The 22,925-nt window shown below is 39.0% G+C and overlaps 1 protein-coding gene and 1 non-coding gene across 5 annotated transcripts in view; one reads left to right on the top strand and one right to left on the bottom strand.

Moving 5' to 3' along the window:
- Positions 1-15,412, bottom strand: part of tle2a (TLE family member 2, transcriptional corepressor a) — a 39,372-nt gene extending 23,960 nt beyond the window's left edge. For 3 of the 4 annotated variants that reach the window (XM_055217844.2, XM_055217842.2, XM_055217841.2), the window contains exons 1-2: positions 14,852-15,411; positions 8,779-8,939 (exon numbers count right to left, since the gene is read on the bottom strand). In XM_055217844.2, the coding sequence (XP_055073819.2) occupies positions 8,779-8,939; positions 14,852-14,875 (185 nt within the window). In that variant the 5' untranslated portion in view covers positions 14,876-15,411. Of the gene's footprint in view, positions 1-8,778; positions 8,940-14,851 lie in introns of all 4 variants that reach the window. The other variant, XM_055217843.2, reaches the window with a different exon arrangement.
- Positions 15,413-20,128: 4,716 nt separating this feature from the next.
- On the top strand, positions 20,129-20,200 carry trnaq-uug (transfer RNA glutamine (anticodon UUG)). Its single transcript has one exon. It is a non-coding gene; the product is annotated as a tRNA-Gln (tRNA).
- Positions 20,201-22,925: the final 2,725 nt, after the last annotated feature.

Genomic DNA, 22,925 nt, shown 5'->3' on the forward strand with positions numbered 1-22,925 from the left:
CGGGAAGGCCTGGGAAAATTAGAATATGATTAATACTGCAACATTACCGCGCCGCAACAGGTAATAACGGCACATCCGCTCTCCTTCACTGACTGCGCACAACCGTCGATAATTGACTCATTTATCACAGCGAGTGAGGAAGAGCACGGAAAGGCGGGAAAAAAAAGATGATGGGCGTGGGGTGCTGGGAGGTTGCGGGAAGTGAGAGAGGGAGCCGGGGAGGATTAAATTCATTCCCCCGGTAGAATTTATTACGCTGGAATTGCCTCGCTGCAAAAGTCACCCCCGTCGCAGCATTTCCGAGAACTGACAAATCTATCGGTGCGCTTTTTGCCGAGACTGTCTTTGCTTATTTATTTCCCCTCCCGCCTGAACGAGTTGGCCTCAATTATGCGATGCGGCAAAGACATCGCTCCCTTGTGGAAAATCGTGGAGGAATTTGAAGAAAATGGCATGATGACGGCTCCAACGATTGTCAGGTTCGTTGGAGAAAGATGCTGGATCTGTTTCCTGGCTTACATATGCATACATATAAACGCAATCATTTATATTCTAGTCTCCCATGTGAAAGGGTGCAGAGAGTTCAGTGTGCCACGAGGCCGGAGTGAATTTACAAAGGTAAATCAAGGCTAATGTGCAATTAAGCTTCAAAAGGTCAAATCTTTTAAACGCAAGCAGGCTGCCGTGATATGCACTAAACCAGGAGTTACCAAACTTTTCATTTTTGCAACCCAATCAAATGGGTATAATCAATCCCGGGACCCACAAACATATTTATTTTATTAATAAAATTTAAACTTTGCTATATCAAAATAACCAACTGGACTAAAAAGCAAAGCAACTGCTTGACCCAAAATAAACAAAGGGTGACTTGACTTTCTTTATCACCTTTTACAAACATTACCATTTTAACCATAGTTAACCTGCTCTGACTGTGACTAAGAAATAACAGCGACAAAGAATATAAAAGCTTCTTACAATCATCTCTATTCACTGTAACTATTGTCAGGAGTTTGAAAATCCCTAATCCGAAGTATTAGACCTGCGGTATGAATGACAACTCAAATTGTGTGGCTTATTGCGGAGAGGAACGCTAATACTCTTCTAAGTGACTGGACTAATAAATTTCACCTGAAGAATATAAATCGAGTGGAAAAAATCCAGTAGCATAGTAGTGCAGGTTTTGCACAAACAATAAGTTCAAAAAAAGTAAAATCGTAATTTTATAGTACTAACAATCAGTGTTGGGGGTAACGCATTACAAGTAACGTGCATTATGTAATAATATTACTTTTCTGAAGTAACGAGTAAAGTAACATTACTTTTTAAATGTACACATTAATATTTGAGTTACTTTTTAAAAAAGTAATGCCAGTTACTTTATTTTAATTAATTTGATTTAAAAAAAATGATGTACTGAATTAAACTGAGCATAGTCACATTATGCACTCTGTGTGTACATGCCTGTGTGGGAACAGTTGAAAACTGAGATGGAAGGCTAGAGTTCGACATTTTCTGAATGCAGAACTTTTCAGTCATAAAAACATCTGCGAGGCCTGAAAGAGATGAAGCCTAACCCAAGAAAAAGTAACGCAAAAGTAACTAAAAAGTAATGTAAGCATTACTTTCCATGAAAAGTAACTTAAGTAACAATTATCTACTTTTTTAAGAGTAACTTAATATTGTAATGCATTACTTTTAAAAGTAACTTTTCCCAACACTGCTAACAATACCTGCAAATGGGGTCCACGAACGGTTTGGTTACAAACATTTCTCAAAATATCTTCCTTGCGTTCATCAGAAAAAGGAAATTTATGCAGATTTGTAACAACATGAGAGTGAGTAACTGACAGAATTTTCATTTTTGGGTATCCCTTTAAAGGAATAGTTCACTGAAAAGTTAAAATTCTGTTATTTACTCACCCTTGAGTTGATCCGAACTTATTAACTTCTAAAATTACATTTCTTTGTTCTGCTAAATACAAATGAAGATATTTTAAAGAATGTTTGTAATCAAGCAAATCTGGGGCACCATTGACTTCCATAGTAGAAAAATATAATACTATGGAAGTGAATGGTGCACCAGGTCCATTTGTTTATTAATTTTTTTTAATTGTTAAAATATATCTTTATTTGTTATAGCAGAACAAACTAATTTATACAGGTTTGAAACAATTTGAGGGTGAAAAATTATGTCAGAATTTAAATTTTTCTGTGAACTGTACCTTTAATGCCAATACTATGGCATTTTCATTAACTAAGTATTAAAAGAACAGTGTTTGTGTAACTACAGTTATATTCAGTGAACACTGATGGTGTCTTATTTATAAAAAATACCATAACTGCAATGTACTTTATTTAAATACATCTCTGTTCACCTAGCCTTGTTAAGTAGTGTTGTATCATATAGCCACATAAAAAATTGTTAGTTTACTACTGTAGTAAAAATTAGTAAAGGTAATAAAGATATAAACGAAGACCGGTCGTTCTCTGAAAATCATCGAAACGGGCAACAAATCAGCAGGCCAACAGTTCTGTCAGCCAAGCAGCATCACTTCAATATGTAAACGCACGCTAACTGCACTTTTAATCATCTCATGCGACACCGAGCGAATTCGTGACGACGCCTCAAAGTGAAGCGTCGGAATAAAAAGCAAATATTCTGTTTGACGCCAAGTAGCATCAGTCCAATTAGAGGAAGTGAGGACACTTCCTCACAGATCTCGTCTTCATTTGCCATGCCTGCGGCTCATTAGTAAAAGCCCTTGTGTCTTCTGTCTTCTCTTAGTGCTTTTTCATCTCTCTGCTTAAAGCGTGCGCACACACGCAGTAATTACTTAGTGAAATAGTCCAGTTCAGAGCTAAATTAAACCCCATTACTGCCCGAGAAAGGATTGATGAAGATTTTGCCTTTATGGCAAATTTGCATTTATGGCACCGGCTGTGTTCGGAATTAATAACTAGCATATGGTACTCTGCGTACTGCGGAGTACACATAGTATATACGTAGTGAAGCGTAAGAATGTGCAAGCAGTATGAAATAAATAGTGCCGTCACATGACCTTGTTACTTTGCAAGTATACTCTCAGTGAGTGGCATCAAAGTTATCTTGCATTTTAAAGGGCACCAATTATGCCCATTTTTACAAGATGAAATATAATTCTTAGTTCTACCCAAAATGTGTCTAAAGTTTCAGCTCAAAATATCCTACATTTCATTTATTATAGCATGTCCAAAATGTCCTATTTGGGTGGGAGTAAAAACACGCTGTTTTCAAGTCTGTACCTTTCAATGCAAATGAGCTACAGCTCCTCACCCCCTTACCAAAAGAGACAAAGAGCACTTTCAGTTAAATTAGATGTGATACAGCGTGAGACAATTATATTTATCAAATATACATTGCAGAAAAACTAAACATTGCAGTGTCTGTTTCTAAACCAATATTGTTAAAGTGCACCTATTTCATTGCTAAAAACAACATTATTTTGTGTATTTGGTATAATACAATGTGTTCTCCTGGTTTATGGTTTAAAAAACACATTATTTTCCAGGCTGTTATTTTTTACAGGCTGTTAGTCAAAGCGGGAAGAATTATGATAATGAATGACCGTCGTGTCAACGTCAATGGGAAGTAAACGGTTGCCTACAATCCGTGTGTTTGTTGTAGTCCAAGAAAAGAGATTTACGTTGGAAACGATTACTTACGTCATCGTTTACTTTGGGGTTTGTACCTTTTGTTAACATGTACTAATACACACTTACACTCCAAATGAAATGAAAAATGTGAAATCGGACCATAGGTGCTCTTTAAGGCCTTCTTCAAATATGGCTTAGGCGGGCCGCCCGAACTGCAAAGTGCTGCGGGAAACCCTGCAGCACGTTGATATCTTTGAATCTCATTGGTCTCGTGGCTAGTTGTCATTTGCATGTTTGGTCATGAGACATGCAAGAACCAATGAGATACAAGTTATCAACGTGCTGCAGGGTTTTCCACATCACTTTGCAGTTCTGGCGGCCCGGCTAAGCTGGGAAACCCTACCACTTTAACTAGGTCGTCAAAAAAATACAAATAATAATTTGCTGCACAAAAGGCCATCAAGCGCATCACGAAGAATAGCACGGACACGCTTCACACCGCGAGCGGGCACACACGCCACACAGCCGAAAAAGAGATTTTACAAGTTTTTACAATCATTTTCTGTCATAGTTTCTTCAAAATTAAGTTTTATTTAATTGTTTTTAATCAAAATATTTTCATTTTCATCATGACGCGTACGCTAGGGTTGCCGCGGTGTCAGAATTTTCCCACCGGTTAATCGGCGCGTCACAAACAAAGTGATCCCGGTATCAACGTGTGGGAGGGGCTTATAAATACGCATGCAGACGTGCGCATTTTATGCAGTGCTTGCGTACGCTGCGTTAAATCGCGTATGAATTTGCGTGCAATGCAAGTGCAACAGCTGGTTTAATTAAGTGCTTGAGTCAATGTGCACAAGTAATTCTCGCAAAATCCGTCAGTCCCAAGCAGAGCAACCGGCTACTTCTCCATAAAGCGCTGCTTGAATGATGGGTTTATTATTTTTCTTGATGAAAAACACAACAACAAAATGATCTTGCTTATTAAACATCATATATATGTATGTTATATCTAAAACGAGTAAGCACGCGGCTTCTGCCATCGTCTCTTCGAACAGCTCGCCTCGTACACTGACAGAAATAAATGAAACCTGACACCGCCTGCTCCGCTGAATTCAGGCAGTAGACACATTCAGTTGTTAGTGTTTGCTCTCTCTAACAAAACTAAATTATTTAATTACACGAAAAAATCAAAACGACTGTGAAAGACGGGGTCACGGTGGGCAAGTGATCTAACCAGTGAGAGGCTGAAGCACCGGTAGTCACCGTTTCACCGACTATCGTGGCAACCCTAGCGTATGCCCCACCCCTTTGATTGCCACGCCCCCGGCACCATACTACCTTAACTAACAAATTTTCTGCAGGAAACCCTGTGCTGCCATATTTAAATTTACCTAAAGTCATATACATCTGGGACAGCATAAGGGTGAGTTAATTTTGAGAGAATTTTCTTATCAGGGTCAAGTATTCTTATTATGGGTAATCATTTAATTATGGGTAAAAATCTTGACAGTCTAGATAAATAACAAATTATGAGGGGAAAACAAAAATCACACAATACTACTTATTAATGTTGGATTATTTGCCAACCTGAAAATGTAAGTTCAAGTTGAGCACATTGCATTGTGGGATATAGTGTTTCAAACAGCATTCACAGTACAGTACACACTATATACTTCAAAAATAGTACAGCAGCAGTACTAAAAGTAATAAGAGCAGTAGTATGATACTCTAAACATGGCCACACACAAAGTACACAAAACATATCTGTGTCAAACAAGGCCTTTCTACATGGTGCAAGCCGTCTAATCATCAATACACACATATACAGTAAACATTCCTCCCAAAAAAACTCTCTGTCAGACACACACCAACATTAAAGCGCAATTACAACCCAAACCACCTACCACAAACACATGCGCTTAAATACACACACGCTCGACGGGGGAATGCCGGGCCACACACATGGAGACACGGATCCACCACAGTAGACATAAGCCACAAACCCCAGACTTCATCATAAAGATGCCTAAAATCCACTAAAAAGACTGTTATGGAGGAGTAAAGAAGATATAATGGGTATTGGTACTGTTGTTTGTGTGCGGGTGGCTGCCTGTGGGTTGGTTGTCTGAAGAACAGGGAGGACATTTGCAAGGTACGTGTGCTCATGGAACAGATTTGGAAAGGGCAAGGAAAAACAAGAACTACTGTAATGAGAACCTCCGGTCTAAAGCCCTCATGTCTGCTGATTAGAGACCTTTTACACAGAAAACCCCAAACCTAAACACGCGCTGGCAAACACGCACACAAGGCATGCGCAGAACATGTGCGACTCGGCATGCTAACACCATATGAGCCTGCTTTCTTTGTTATACAGTTCCTGCCCGGTTCGTATTTCCTGCCGGACCATACTCTGTAACTTGACCTCGGTCTAAGTGTGTTTCTCACAGCCCAGCAGCCACACACACCCAAACACACCTCACCCTGAATCATCTTGCCAAATCTCTTTCCTATCCTTTAATCCAACATCAATCAGCCTCCAGACACAAATTACGAGAACTAAAATTAAAATCTAAGCCACACCGTGTATAGCTAAAAGCTGTCTGTGCCTGTCTGGTACACCCTGGCTGCATCCAAAAGAAGCCTTTGGAAGGATCATTCCAAGGCAGTAAGGCATCAAGGCATGTCCAAATCCAAGGTTTGCTTTACTTCCTGACTCCTGTCCTGAGATACCTTCATCATCTTGTCCCACAATTATATGCGTGCGTGCGTGCGTGTGTGTGCACAGGAAATGTGATTGGTCTAAAATAAAATGGCAGCTGGAGCAGAAAGCAAAAGAAGGCCTAAATTTTGACATCTCAAACTTTCTAGCTTGCTTTGTTTAGCAACAAATTTAATAGTTAGGATGTTAACCACCTATTGCAATCTCAAAATGTTTGATAGGGGGGCAAGTGTACATATATGATTGCCAGTGGGACACTGGATTTCCTTTGAGTCCAGACACAGGGTTCCCACACATTAGTTAACTTCAAATTCAAGGACTTTCCAGGTCCAATACCCTCAAATTCGAGGACTAAATGTGGGGACACATTTCAAGTGAGAGCAAGGTTACATCGTGTTACCTTTTAAGACACATTGTTACAGTTCCTATTCGAGGGAACTCGCGCTACGTCACTGCGGTGACACTTTGGGGACGCCTCCAGGGGTAAGTGCATCTGAATGTGTATGTCAAATTCAACCAATGGTGAGGCTTAACGACAAAGATAACGTGATGTGGGAGCCAGGAAGTATATCGCTATTTGAGAAATTGCCAAAGACGGCGTTACAGGGACGCATGAAGTATGGAAAGGGAGACGCAGCGTCTCGTTCCCTTCTCAGGGAACAACAGTTACATACGTAACCAGAGACATTTTCATGTGTCAAACACAACTATGCCAAAAGGCATTTTGGTATGAATCAACATTCGCATACAAAAGATATAAGCATTTAAAGCGAACAGTTTAGCATGTGTGCTTAAAAAGTCTAGAATAATTATGATATTATCCTACACTACAGGAAATATGGATTTTTTCCCCCAGAAAACTTCTTGCATAAAATAGATTCAAGCACTTTCAATGACCTGTATCTATGTATGTATATTTTCAAAAACTTCCCAGGGCCTTGGATATTTTCCCTCAGATTCACAAACTTTCAAGGATTTCAAACACCCGTGGGATCCCTGCAGACATTCCCAGGTGGGTGCATGTCAATTAAAGATACATGCAGAAGCTAAGCTGTATTGATCATAAATTGGCTTGCACCAAACTACATTTCCCATCATGCTTCAACAGCTCATGTGCATCTATTGCTCTACGTGTGCTGCTTTAGCACTCAAAGCTTCCTGTACGTGTAAGGAAATTGAATATGAAATTTCCTAACACATTTATTTTATTCAGACTAAAAATCAATTAAAGGCACGCACAGTGCAGATACGATTTCCACATTTAACCTCTAGAAGAAACTTCCCAGGATGACTAGAAAGTAACTCTCTAAGATTGCATTACTTTACTATTGTATACTGAATTGTGATTCAATTAAACTTTATCTCAGGAAATGCAATTCAGTTAAACATACAGTATCTAGAGCAAAGTCTGAATTTGTAAAAATTACGTAATGGTAATGCATCCAACAAATGGCTCCTATACAAATTTGATAACAAGCAGCGTACAGGTCTTTGGCCCTCTGCATTAGACTTGAGCAATTTGTTTTTAGTTTTACCAGCCAAGAACAAATTAATAACTAAAATATTATTTAAAGTTGATTTGGTTATATAAAGTTTATCTGGTAAGGAACTGCTTCAGGGGAAGATTTTGAGCAAATGCATCCATGACGCTACAGGCAGTAGATGTAGCCATAAGAAGGACTGAACCCTGTTTGTACAGAGGATTTCTAAGCTTATTTAACCAAACTCTGAAGGCGGGAACAGAGGAGACCTAACAATAGGAATGTGGAGCCTCTGTGGATTTGCAGATTCTGGAGTGTGGAATCAAAGCTAGAGCTGTGTGAAGGCATGCCAGGAATAAGGAGGGGTGCACGGATGTGCAGCGGGGGCATAGACTACTGGAGTAGATGCCAGCACCTACCCAAAAAATAAAAATCACATGCAGGTCATGCCTGGTCTGGCCACATTCCTGAGCCTCAGAGTACACATCAAATACAAGACTACTGAATCAAAGGTGCATGTGTGTGCAAGTGTGCATTTTGAGAAAGTGGTGGCCCCTTCATTCGAAAACTGGAGCAAAGCAATACTAAGCACGTTTCATAGCCTTCCCAGCTTAAACTGCCTGGAGTTTCAAACAGTAACCAGTTTAACATGTTTTCTGGGTGGTTAGAGCTGATATACCAGTTTTCACCAAAATAAATCCAACCTTAAACTATTATGACTTGGTTTTTCCACCAGGGCTCTGACTGGGTTAGAAACACTTGACATTTAACCCATCTTCCCAGGTTTCTTCCTACTAATACATTGCATCAGGAATTCTGCAAAGAAGTCCTCCCAAGGGTGAACTGAATAACAGACTTGTTAAAAAAATACCTTTGGATAATATTGACATTGGACATCCTAGATCTTAATGAGTGTATGCATCGCCAAAAGGGTTGTACCTATGATACTGGGTCTGCAAGAACTGGAACTCCTCTTTTATACGATCCAGGGTCTCAGGGTAGGTGAGTTTAAGAGGTTGGGTTGACCCCGATGCTGCAGCGGCTGCAGCTGCTGCTGCTGCAGCTGACGCCGATGACCCAGGGGGTGGCTGCAGAGGTGCCTGCAAAAAAATGAAGGAGGGTTAACATCTAAAACTTCCTTAAAACATAAACCAGAATCGGTTAAAAAGCAAAAGGCTGCCACTCCTGATGCAAGACCTTGCTGTTTAGAACAATTTTGACACTAGTAATAAATCTCAAGAAATTTCTAAGTAAGGCATTCTGCAAAAATCAGACAATCCTAGTACTGATGAGAATCATTTACTGCGAACATGGTTTGAGGAGCACTTTGCATAGAGGGCTGTGTCACTGTGCAAGACAGAGAGTGCTGTGCATATAGCAGAAATGAAGGACATTGATGAAAGACAAGCTCCCCAGAATGAGAAAAAGAAAGCTATGAAAGAATGAGAGAGGATGGGGGTTGGGGTAGTTCCATGACATAGGCTCCATTGTAAAGGGATAAAGCATTACAGACAGATGCGTGTCTATATTACTATGGTTGTGGGTGTGCTAAGGATGGGGGTGGATTAGGGTGAGGACCAGGCTCGGTGCTAAAATTAAGACATTTGTTTAAAATTACTCATGGATTAGAAGAGGGTACGAGAAGGACCACCCCAACAGTGAGGGACCCCGCCAAGCCAACCGAATCCCACTGGCTCCAGCAATTAGAGGAGCTTGGCCTTAGGGTAACACAGAAAGACAAAGACAAAAGCCTATTTGCCATATAGTAGGACCTGTCCGTCCATCTATCCATCCCAAAGCACTTCAGTCGATGAAGGTCCCCTTCCTTGCGACTGTACCTTGTAGAGGTTCTTGCACTTCTCATGAGAATCTATTCTTTTAATGAGCTAAAGGAGAGGAGCACTAATAGGGATATTGATCAAATGTGAAACTGCATAAAGCCTATTACTTCAATTAGTATGGCACATTTGGTTTTGACGGTTGTTGCATTTACTGCCAAATGCAACTAACCATCGGTACAGTGTCATAGGTTATAATGAGCGTGTGTGACCCACATCAACATGGGAAAAACCTTGACCTTGCCAAGAGTTAATGAGAAAAATGAAATTGGTACATTGACAATTTAAGCCTAAATCTTGTCTTAAATGGATAGGGGCAGCTAAACATATCAAATGAGCGTAGGGGTGTCTGTGGGTAAAAGGGGTCACTGTGTTAACTCTCTGGGGTCTTTAAGTGTATTGCCCCCCCTTGAAAAGACATGCACTGACATTTGTGCTTTTTTCAGTTGCTTATAACAGGCTCAACATTGTGCTCAGCACAAACTGGGCTACAATAATATGTGAGCAACATGTATGTTCATGTTTGTATTTTTTAAAGAAAATATTTTTGAAAATCTAAACTTTTAAGTCAATGATGTAAGGCCACAAAACCTAGACTAAACATGTTTTCACAAGACTTTTCAAAACTGGATCTAGCAGTCACAAGGTTTTTCTTCAAATTGATGTGAAAATCATTCTGCCTACTCGTTCGCATAAAACAATATATTGATTTAGAATTTCTAAATCACTTTTTGCTTAGAAAGGCCATATGCGAGGAGGCGTGAAAGCTCATGAATAATCTATGATTGACACCTGAGGAAACAAAGACTTGCATAATGAGCCACATAATGAGCCTTTCACAGGTAGGTATGTGAGGGGGAACTACAAGAATGCGAGGAATGTATGTTTTGCTAAAAAATGTACTTGTTTTGTTTGTGGTTTATTTAGAATAATATATCAAGGCAGATTTTGAGAACACTACTAATGAAATATTTTGATATAATATCACAAGTGTACCTTATAAAAACCATAGTTTTACTACATAAAAAGTATAGCAACCGTGTTGGCTAAATGCAATTTGTATTACCATGCGTTTCATAGAAATATCACAATTAGTAACAACACTCATAGAAATAACCTCGGTGCGTTCGACCACTGAGCGTTAAAGAAGGGGGGTTGGAGTGAACTACACGAGGGAAAAGGAGCCCCTCGGACTTCGCTCACGAGAGACACAATGCATTGTTAGTGTCTCTAACGAGCTCCTCTTTCCAGCCCTGCATTTCAATCTACTGTCCAGATCCCCAGACTCTCACAGCTCTAGCCTAGCAGGGAGCGCACACACACCACAATTACTCCTCGTGAGCCAAAGAAAAGGCTCTGGAGGAGGAAGGCCATTTGATGGGGAGGTGGGAGAAAGGGGGAATGACACTTGGCTCTATTCCCTTCATCCTTTTTATCTCCCCTCTATCTACCCCACCCAGCCTCTCACTCTGATATTCACCTCTTTTTAATGAATTTTGTGTACAGGTGCAAAAAGACTTCCGGAACAGGGAAAAGGGGATGAAAAAGAAAGTGGGCCATTGCTGAAAGGGTAAGTGCAAAGACCCAGTCGCACATAGCTTCTCTGGAGGCTGAAAGTTGATTAATTAGACATTTTTGTGGCTCTACATTGGGTCCAACCTCAAAATGGCAGCCATTTTGATTCAAAACCCTTATAACCCATTCCTTGGGTTAAATTGCTTTGTGCAAGTTTCTTGATAGTTGTCAGAACAAATGGATCACTTGACCTTGACAGTTTTTACAATACGAATTTAACCTGCCACGGCTTTGTCAGGGCATCAACTGCATAGTGAGACATCTGCATGTCACCAAATCGCAGAACACCCGAATCGATTAACCAATTAAACCTTCCTGATTGTGCCAAGGTCATGGCTTAAACAAGAAAGTTCCTTGGGACTTTAAATAAATAATAATCCCAAAGAAACCCTGACATGACACTTGGTAGGGAACAGTCCGGGATATAAGTAGGAGTCATTTGGAAATTATAGCCTGAACAGTTTGGCTACTATTAAAAGACCAGTATGCCTACATTATAGGCATGTTTAATTCTATTTCTTTTACACGCTCACACAAGTCTTGGAAAGTGTGAGCGTGCATGCAATGTTTTTATTTCTTTTCCTCTAATTACATGTTGTGTCGCATCAAACCAAAATGATCTACCAAACCCTCCTGCCCACCCACTTACTAAAACACGAAACAAGGAAGACCACAGCCAATCATACACACGGAATTGTTGCTTATATGCCCATTTTCCTGTCCAAACCACAGCTTCTCCCCTTCTGTCAGAGGTCTGGCTGAGGGACATACATGACTCCCACATGGCCTACATCCGAGAAATGCCACAAAGCCTGTGAAATGGTGTGGCCGGCCATTATGACCAACATCCCAAAAGCTGTCAACACAGTGGCCTAACCTTTGATAAAGCAGTTTCTTTTTTCACACACAAATCACTTTGAAAGAACTGACCACACACTTGCTTGTGTTTTCCCATTCCCAGACAATAGCGGAAAAGTCTAGTTTGGGATTCTCTAAACTTTCTTATTCTTTGCCGAGATCATTATGTTAAAGTGAAGCAGTATTTACATTTTAAAGGACTTTTTAAGTCCGCCAATTATCAAAATGAAAATGGAACAATCACATAACCATCCAGCCATGGACAGATAGAGGATTCCAAATAAAGACTTTATTTTTGAACCAACTACAGAAGAACCTGTTTTAATGTGCACACATGATTCCAAGGAACCAGACGATGCCTTCTGCAGAAACATTTGAAGTTCAGGCATTCTATATGAAATATCCCTCAACTACAGTGTCAACAACCGCCACCTATTTGCATTTTCAAAAACCTCCCCGGGAACCTGACCTAGGCGCGGCCTTGTTTCATTGATTTCGTACTCTCCAGCAGCACGAAGCTTTATGGAATGCCCCAGTAATCCCTTACTCGCGGGGGGAGGTGGTATGGTGCCAGGCACCTGTTTCATTAACATCACACATCTTTTCTCTTCCCTCTCCGCGAGCTCGTTATTCAAATTTCCCCGCTGTCAGGATACATTAGCAGCACCACGATGCTGGCTTGTCAGCTGTGGTAATTGCTCTAGGTGCTCCTTTTATGAGGTAACCCGCGGTCTGTTTGTTCTTTCTGTTTTAAGAAATTCTGCACTTTCTTCCAATGACTTTTCTAAAGCTGGCACCGAATGCTTCTGTTCATAGCTGAAGGTGCCAAGACATGTGCCATGGCTGGAATAAGCAATCCCTTGACTTCCCTCGGATTTCCCTGGAAGGAAAAGGCTGGGGGCATGGGAAGGTCACAGGAGGAGGTATATTGATAAATACCTCACATAGGAAGGATAAAAGGTGCACTTCTGTGGGGGACACCCTAACTGTCAAAGATCATCTCAGGTGTCAGTAGGTAAACTGTAGGGATTGCTGAGTGCTTCAACTGGGCAATTAAAATTTAAGTGATTTGCAACATACCCAATTTTCTGACATTCGTCATGCAAAGTCGATTTACAGATTTTTTCAAAATTGAGGTCTTAAAGTTGAATAGCTATTTAGTGGTAGTTCAAATTACTTGTGTAGCAATTAGCAGGTGCAAACAAATAGTTTTTTGTAAAAAACAAAAAAGACCTTACATAAACACATCAAATACTGGTATGGGTGTCCCTATTAGTCAAAAGTCAAATTGTGTACAACAACCACTTCTGCATTCATTGTCTAAAGCACTTTAAACGATCTCCTGGCTAATAAGCATGAAAAATTATTGTACTTGATGAGAGGGAAAGTGAACAGTTTGTTGAATAAAGCCGCCAAAATATAACCACAACAATAACATATTTTTCTATTAAACTGCTTATTTTAACCCAGTTTAGCTATAATAACCTTGCTCTCACATTGAGTAATGTGCGTGTTTTCTACAACAGGAGATATTTTACTTATTTTAAAGATTAGGCAGTATTAAGTCTCTTCTCGTTTGAATCTACCCACGCACGGTATTATAGGACTACTCAGCCAAAGCCATTAAGATGTTTATGTAAAGATAATGACTACAAACTTAAACCTATTACTTGGAACGTGATGGAAGATTTATTTCCACATTAAGAAAGCATGTAGTGGTGTGGTCTTCGAAAAGCTTCTGACATAGTCCTGGCCAAAACACAACATTTTCACTGCCCAACCACCAATTCATGTTTTGGGCCATTGAGCTCTTCAAGCCAAAAACCGTTTTGACCTACCAAAATCTCTATCCTGGGAAAACTGGTTGGACCAATCACGTTTACTGAAGACATATACGACAAGCAACCTGCTCAGTGTAGAGTACAGCTATAAAGGGCGAAAACCCCAAATACTTGACCAATGTATCGTGCACCTCCTTCAGATCATGAAATTGCACACCCCAGTGGAATCTAATTTCCATCCCTTAGGAAATGAATGTCAAAGCATTCTTAGAGAAGGTGGGGGGTGATGGGGGAGGGGTGGATGATGACTGTAGGGAAATCTCAGGAAGGATAGTTTAAACCTTTTTTAACAGGTTAATAAGTTTATCATGCGTTTTGGTGAAGACCAAAACCAGGTCGATGTAAAGGTGACCTAGCAAGAAAGGTAGAGTACAGAAGTTCAATGACAGAGCAAGACTGTAAGAATTCATAACACAAATATAAAAAGGATGAAAAGGCAGTGCACAGACACTTACAACTCCAAACACAGTAAAATTCAAAACAAGTCCAGACATTTGGCCAAAACAGCTATACCCAGTGCAGAAAGGGGGTCAACAACAACAGCAAGGGAAGTGTTACCATTGAAGGTTACGTTGTAAATAATTACAAACTTTACCTAAAGCAACATATTCCATTAATCCAGTGTCGATTCGTGTGACCGATTAATTAATAATACCGATTAATCGTAACCGATGGATAATATATGAATTAACCCATCCTAATTCAGTGTAACATTAGCTTGGTTTAATCCAGTCATGCTTTACTCCCACTACTCGACCAACTACAGTTATACAATCCACGTGAACGCTTACCCAAAATATGTTTAGACAAAGAGTGTAAACAACCTTCATTTTAAACGTGAAATACATTGAAACGCATTGCGCACCAAGCAGATATGCATGGAGTGTGTAAGCAACTTACCGGTGTTCGATTCTGAGGAAACATTGTAAATAACGGGTTTGTTGCGGTTCGGGTCTCTTCCAGGCTCGCTTAAATGTTGTTTCAGAAGAGTTTGCGCGTCTCAGAAGAACATTTGGCCCTGTTTCAGCGGCGCCAGGCTCGCCTCGCTCATTCCTCGCGCAAGACTCCCTTTGTTCTGCTTTAACGCGCAATATAAGATGCTGTATGGAGTCCCTCGACGCGACGCACCTCGAAATATCAGAATGCACGCGCTCGGCCTTCACAGCTCCCCCGCCCTTGATGTGCTTTACTGATGAAAATAAAAAAGAAACGAAGTGGCTGGCCGGCAATCTTGCTCCCGAGACGCGACGCTCAACGCAGCCGCGGCTTCTTTTGTCTGCTGCTCTCTCTTCATCCGCTCCTTCCTTTCGGGTCCTCAGCTGTTTTTCAATGGGACATGCGAGTTGTTTTCTTCAAGTGAAACGCATGCCCCCCCGTGCCAAGAGAAGGGGTTTGGCTTGTGGTAACCAGGAAAGGGTTAAATTCTCATGTTACATTCATTTTAGGCTGTGGTGGGAAGAGGGACTCTTTAAACGCATGGGTTATTTTGTGCAAATTATGTGCAAAAAAACAACAACTTGATGCAAGGTGCGACAAAAAAAATGTATCCACATGTATACGTATATATTTAATGATTAAAATAAGGGCTTTTGTTTTATTGTCCTCTTTAATGTTTAGAAAATCCCGTGTGGGCTATATATACACATTTTTAAAGCCTATTCACATCCTTTACATTCTCTAATTTCATGCACAGGACTTGGAGATTTTCGATTGAAAAATAAGGGCGCAGCTAACTGTACAATGATTGAATGAAATCTCCACGTGGGGTTTGACCCAGCTACAATCAACATTGGCGGAGGTAGCCAATCAGCGCCTGAAATGCCCCACGTGGGCTACGCTGACCGTTTGCTGATAGGTTTGCGTCACGATTATAGAACCCCAACGTCAATCAAGCGTTGAGGAGAACTAGCAAGAAAACCGTTTAACTCTTTCGGTTCCCGCGCTGAGAGATTTAAATTCAAGTCCCTTTGTGATGTAAAACAGCTTTTTGTTTGTTTTTATTATTTTTAAATCACGTCGCATTGTTTCAGGACGCACACAATGAGCTGGCTTGTGTTTTAAATCGAGGGTTTGTTTCCTATGCAAATTGCACCATTTTGTTCGGAGCATCAATCTGTTTATGAAATATCTCACGATTTGATGATTCCTCAAATGCACAGACATTCTGATCTTTGATCTACATGAAACAACTCTTCAATAAAGATAACAGGCACCCGGGGCAATAAGAAGCAGTGTGTGTGACCTAATTCAAATCTCTTGTGCACCGTGTCAGGGAATACATCTTAATATGCCCGCAAAGGCATGATGAGCAGCGAGGAATCTGCTGAATTTGAGTCAGCACAAATCTTCAGATTTACTTATGTGACAAGACAATTGCAAGGTAAGACAATGAGCACCATTGTGACGCATCTAATGTAAAATGTAAACTCCCTTGCAGTGCGAAGAAAATGCAGGAGACATTTATTAGTATTCCAGTGGCATGACCCCTTTAGCTGGGCTCATAATTAGAGAGGCAGATATTGAAAAAGCAATTTTCCCACTGTAGAAATCACTACCTGGCAGCAGGGCTGAAATGCACAAAGAAGGGATGCGGAGGAGGAGAGAAAATAGAGGAAAGGAGGAATATAGAGGGATCTGGTTAAAAGAGAGATACAGATTTAAAGGATGTAGTAAGGGGATTGAAGGAGGAGGGGCATTATTGCCATTTTCCCATGAATTTTAATGCACGAGACGGTCTGCTTCCAGCCACTGTGGTCCATATGTCTAGGAAAAAGTCATAAGAAAATGACATATTATAGAGTCATGCTGCAGGACGTCTGATGATGTTTGGTGTGTGTGTGTGAAGAGAGAGTAAAGCTTTTTTAAAGCTCAGATTTCACAAACGTTTACAAGCAACAGCAATGTTTCGGTTAAGGCAAAAAAGCTTTTGATACTTTTGAGCCTAGATAACCCCAGAACAACAGACATTTTTTATCTGTATGGTTTTATTTTATTCATTCAAACTTGTCAACCCTTTTCAGATGGTCAACTAAATGCAGCTCACACAATATTTTATCAATGCATATTCAACTTTACCATACAAAAAATGGGAGTTTTTAAATAAATATAGCATATATGACCATGCAATTGCATTGCACTTGTTTATGCCCTGTGCTACTGGAAAATTTCTGAACTGGATATTTAGTTGTCTCCAGTGGGACACAAAATGATATATTTCGAATAGAGATACACCGATATATCGTCTGGCCGATATAGTATTATTTACAGACATAGTGCTGGAAGCCGCAAGAGATTGCAGGTCATGTGTCTAAAAACAACCAACTTTTTCATGACAACATCGAAAACTCGACCTAAGAACTGTCCAAACTAATAACATCTCTTTTGAACATATCTTAAAATACATCAGTGCCCTGTGTTTGTCCTCAAAATGGACACAGGTAATGTTTTTAGTTAGGCATGTTTGTTAAAAAAACAGCAGCCTGTATCGGGCATCGGCTAAGGCTGATGAAACAAAAATCGATATCGGCATTGGCACTGAAAAATCCATATCGGTCGATCCCTAATTTCGAAGAATATACACGTTGTTCTTAGGGCTGTCACAATTATTAAATAATCGTCTCATTGCGATTGTTTGACCTGATTTTAAATCACAGCAATGATTGCATATCTCTCTAAAAAACACAAGGGGGAGCTGCAGCACCTGTATAAACAAGATAGTATCTAATGGCGCACCTTGACTGACATTGTAATACAATACATTGCAAAACCATTTAATACAGTGGAAAAACAGCATTTAAAGAAATTCATATTTACTGCCAGGTAAATCTGGCAAAAGATTAAATTTAAATAAATCACAACAAAGACAATTTACCATGCTGCACACCGACATCAGTATCTTTACATCCTGTACTATATTTAGAGCAGAAATAGTTGCTAATTCAGTGTCAGAGTGAGAATTCGTTTGCATTTGTGGTCATACTTTTGCTTTGGTGTGGCCCTTGAGGTTTCATTTTGGTACTTGACTATTTGCATAGTTAGTGTTGCAATAAATGCACCTACAAGACGCCGACCTTGCTAGGCAATTACCTGCCAATAGAATAAATATTAATGTGAATAAAAGCCTAAACGCACAAGCCAAGCAAAAAAAAAAAAAACTCCAAAATAAAACAAAACAAAAAAACTGCCCACCCGATGTATCCTCCTGCCCGAATTTACAGAGAAGTAATAATGAATGGATGGCGATGGATGGTATAATGAAGGTCTCTGGCCTCCCAATGGAGGCGTGCGAGTATGTTGCATGGCCAGTATGAGGTTGACTGACAGCTAGACAAGGCTATGCTGTTGTTGTGATGCCTCTCTACGCACACACTTTACACACAAACACACCCCTTGCAGACAAGTCTCATGTCAGCGCAGAGACGGCAGGCTGATTTATTGGACTCTCCTCCCCTGGGAACCCCCCTTTCCATCCCCCACCTCACCTCCCCATCCATCCATCCCTCCTCCTCTTTCCTGTTTCCCCAGGGGGAGAGAAGGGTAATGACCCACATCAGGAGCTACACACAAATACACACACACACACACCATCATTAAAGCACCCACATGCAATATCAAACCTCAAAAACACAAGATTCAGAAATTCCACTGCATCAGTTACTCCAATGGTAATTAGGTGAAACCAAAAGCTTATGATTCATATAGACTAAAAAGGATGCTTGAATACCACACATATAACGGAAATCTAGAAAGCATCCTTCTAATGAGCTGGAACCAAGTCTGTATATTTGCATATACAGAGATTTAGGTCTTAAAACACAGATATTTTCCCTGCTGTTGGCTGCTTTCAGTTCATTTCTTCTTTTAAGACTCGTATTGGCAATAGGCATATTGGCAATGGGTATCATCTGCCCTTTAATAGGACAAAATGGATCCTAATATTATTGTTTTATTTTTATTAATGCATTTTATAAACCAATTTAAATTATATTTGATTTCTCAGATTGTTTATTAATATATTTTGCTAATAACTGTAATATACATTTAGCTACAATTTTAATAATCAATTTTATTTCCTTTTGTATCATGTTAAATATAAAAACAACAAAACGTGTCGAATATGCTTTCTAGTTGAGCTTATAGTTTGAGCTTAAAGGGATAGTTGACATTAAAATTAAAATTCTGTCATCATTTACTCTTCCGCATGTTGTTCTAAACCTGTATACATTTATTTTTTTCTGATGAACACAAAAGAAGTTATTTTGAGAAATTATGGTAAACACACAGCAGGTAGTGACCATTGACTTCCATAGTAGGAATAAGAAAATATGATGGAATTTAATGGGTAATGTAACTTGTGTGCTTACAATCATTTATCAAAATCATTTATCTTCATCATTTATTACAATACTTTTTAAATATTTTTACCTACTATGGAAGTCAATGGTCACTATCTGCTGTGTGTTTACCATAATTTCTCAATTTCTTCTTATATGTTCATCAGAAAAAATAAATTCATACAGGTTTAGAACAACATGAGGATGAGTAAATGATGACAGAATTTTCATTTTAAAGTGAACTATCCCTTTAATATTAACTGTAATGAATATATACACGATATGTGTTCCGAGCTCCCCCTACAGGTTAATGCAAACATCAACTACATATTAAAATTCATAAAAGATGCGTAGCATACAGTGTTATGAACATGTTCACGGTGGGCGTGCAAACCTGACAATTTGCCTTTAGTTTGTCCAAGAATATGTTTACATTTTGAATTCTGGACACAATACAATGTAGCTACAAATGTAATGTTAACTTTACCCAGGTATCGCGAGGGTTTATGCTATTCTCGCGATATATTAAATTCCGTTTAACGTTTCGTAAAAAACAAAATATACATTTTGTCATAGTTCAAAATATACATTTTGTATTTATTGGCAGATATTGAAGATCGTTGACTTGCTCGATTGCTGCCATTTAAACTCAGTTGAGAGGACAATGTTATCACATTTACACTGTATTTTTATACAAAATTTAATTTCTGTTTAAAAAAAACTGCTCATTTTCCACTTTCATTTAGACACAAACAAAGTAGCGATTACCACTTTCGAACGAAAAACTAAATCTTCCCACAGACCTTAAGAAATATTACGACAAGATTCCATTTATCGTGCACGTGGTTCTATGGTGTAATGGTTAGCACTCTGGACTTTGAATCCAGCGATCCGAGTTCAAATCTCGGTAGAACCTGCTTTTTTCGTTTTTATCGATACTGTTGTATCGCAAATGTTAATATGCACACAGAAAACATTTAGCACAGGACAACATTGCTAATCAACCAGAGTGGAGTCAACACAATGAGAGAATTTCCTGGCTGCGTTTGTAATGCTAGTATGTGTAGTATTTGAAACAACAAATCTTTCAAATTGTTTTGTGTAATATGAGTAGACTACATTAGGTTAATGCATAAAAAACATCTTAATAATAATAATTTTTAGTACATTTAGTATGTCATCTTAGTATTTCATCTAGAAAATACACGTTATGCACATTATAGTAATGCAAGTATAAAACTATGAGTAGTTTGGTAAATGTTATTTAAAAATATATATTTTCAAATGGTTGTCCTGAAAGGTTTACCGTTTTCTTTTGGGGGTCACAAATAAAGAAGTTTAAGCAATAACTCGTAACTACGAAAGTAAAATTCCAAGTTTTCAGAATGTAGTCACGTGACCATTAAGATGCTATTCTTAAAAAGCCCACGAGGAGTCAGTATATGACATTATACATAAACGTGGAAAACTCTTTACCAAAAAATACATCTTAATTAATTAATTCACTGCTTTCTAAACACGAATATGGTAATGTGTGCATGCATTTTATTATACGTATGTAATAACGGCATTTTTATGTATTTTGATACATTTATTACACAAACATAAATGTATAGCCTACATATTAAAATGCATTCAGGTAAGTTAAACAACGAGAATGCGTTGTGATTGTAAACTGTTATGTATTATTTACAAATGTAATTAAATGTTTTATCATTTACAGCAATACAAAATGTTTATTTTTCACACACACAAAAAAAGTTTTGCTAATTGTTAGCTGACAAATTTCGCTGCGAATTATATCTAACTCACATAAACCGTGACCAGATTTAAATGACAAGTAGGAACATGTCATAGTTCAATGGTTAAAATATCCTTTAAATCTTATTTGTTATTGTCAATGAATTTGATTACAAGGACAAAATCTTTTTGAATGATTTCATCTCTTTATTGTTGTGAGTTCATAGAGAACCGAACACCAAAAAACGGGACTGTCCTCGGAAACGGGAACCCCTGCTAAAAAACAACAGAAATTCTATTGGTTTTATTGGGTATGTTATTGTTTCTAATGGAATATGGCCCAAAACACACGACACTGTATTGGTTTTTGTTGGTCTCTAATGGTATGTATTGGTATGTATAATGGAATATGGCCCAAAACACACTATAGTGTAGTGGTTTTAATGGTAAAAGCTAATGGTTCCTATTGGTATTTTAATGGAAACCATTAGAATTTTCTTTAATGGTTTTATTGTTTTTTTTTCAGCAGGGACATCTGGTCACCAACTTTCTATGCCCTTCTGACTTGATTTTTTTTGGCCTTTATGGAAAAAAAACGAATTTTTCATGACACTATCTCATACCCTCCGTCTTTGTTTACAATCTGCAGTCCGTCTGGCAGATAAACAGACAGGGATTTTCCACACCGGAGCCACTGCTGCCCAGTCCAGGTGTTTCTCCAGTTTTGAAGGTAGGCTGTGGTTTCTTTCATCTCACAGAGCCAAATATACTTTGCCACAGAATCAGCAGGATTTCATTTTAGGTTCAAAGACACACTTTCTCAAGAGCCTGTAGCTTTAAAATTCAGTTCAACTGGAGGGGTCTGCTTAAGAACTATTTTTATATTTTTACAAGAATAATAAGATCATATATGAGACCCTTCATATTTTTTGTGATTTACTGTTGTCTACATAAAATCATCCTACATAATAAAGAACTCTTAATATTACCTTGATATCTTTAATATTGACTGAGTAAGATCATGTCAAAGATTGAAATTAAACTTTGATGCTTCTAATCTCATAAATAGATTGAGACTTTAACCTGGATGTCACATATTACGAAATATTGTTCATTACACCAAGCAATAATGTGCAGACTTTACGTTCACTCAGCTGAACCTGTCCATCATCGCTTTTAGAAGCTAAAGTCACCGTTTCTGCATTATAAACAGACCCACCAAAAATTTGTTTTCCCAATTTCTAATAATTCTGCACAGGGCAGCAGTGAATGCAAGCGACAGCAAGGGAGTGTAAATATATATAAACCCATCAGGCCAGCGGTGAGGATGGCCGGGAGCCAGGCTTCACTGACCCCGGGCCGAAAGAAGTGTAGCATTGTCTCTCTAGGCGCTTCTGACTCGGTGTATTTAAAAATGTACATGAGTCAGGGGGCAGGTCTCTCCTGGATTATTTGCTTTTGCCGGTTTATGCCACATACTGTATGAGTCAGAGGTACTTCCACTGCCATAGGCCAGGAGAAGACCTCCTCTGGTACACAATGAGCTCTATACAAAATATTACTGCTGACAAATCGTCTTAAATGAGCTGAAGGTGGTTTACTGGTTTTATTTGGGTAAAGCCGGTCTCCCAGTCTGGCTGGTGCTTAGATAGTTTAGCTTTCATTTTTGAATATGTGAGATACAACTAGAAACAACAAGGTTGTGGGTTTAAATCCAAATGAAAAGTTTGTACTGCATTGACAAAACCTATAAAGAAGACTTTATTACAATATAACAAAAGATGAAACCACACCAGACCAAAACCTCTATCATGGTTTTAGTGCATTTAGGTTGTGGTGCCTCTAAATGTTTACGATTAAGAGTGCAAAACAACTAAAGTTGGGATGTTATGGGATGTGAC

The sequence above is a fragment of the Misgurnus anguillicaudatus genome, chromosome 23 (genome assembly GCF_027580225.2).
Source record: "Misgurnus anguillicaudatus chromosome 23, ASM2758022v2, whole genome shotgun sequence".
NCBI lineage: Eukaryota > Metazoa > Chordata > Actinopteri > Cypriniformes > Cobitidae > Misgurnus > Misgurnus anguillicaudatus.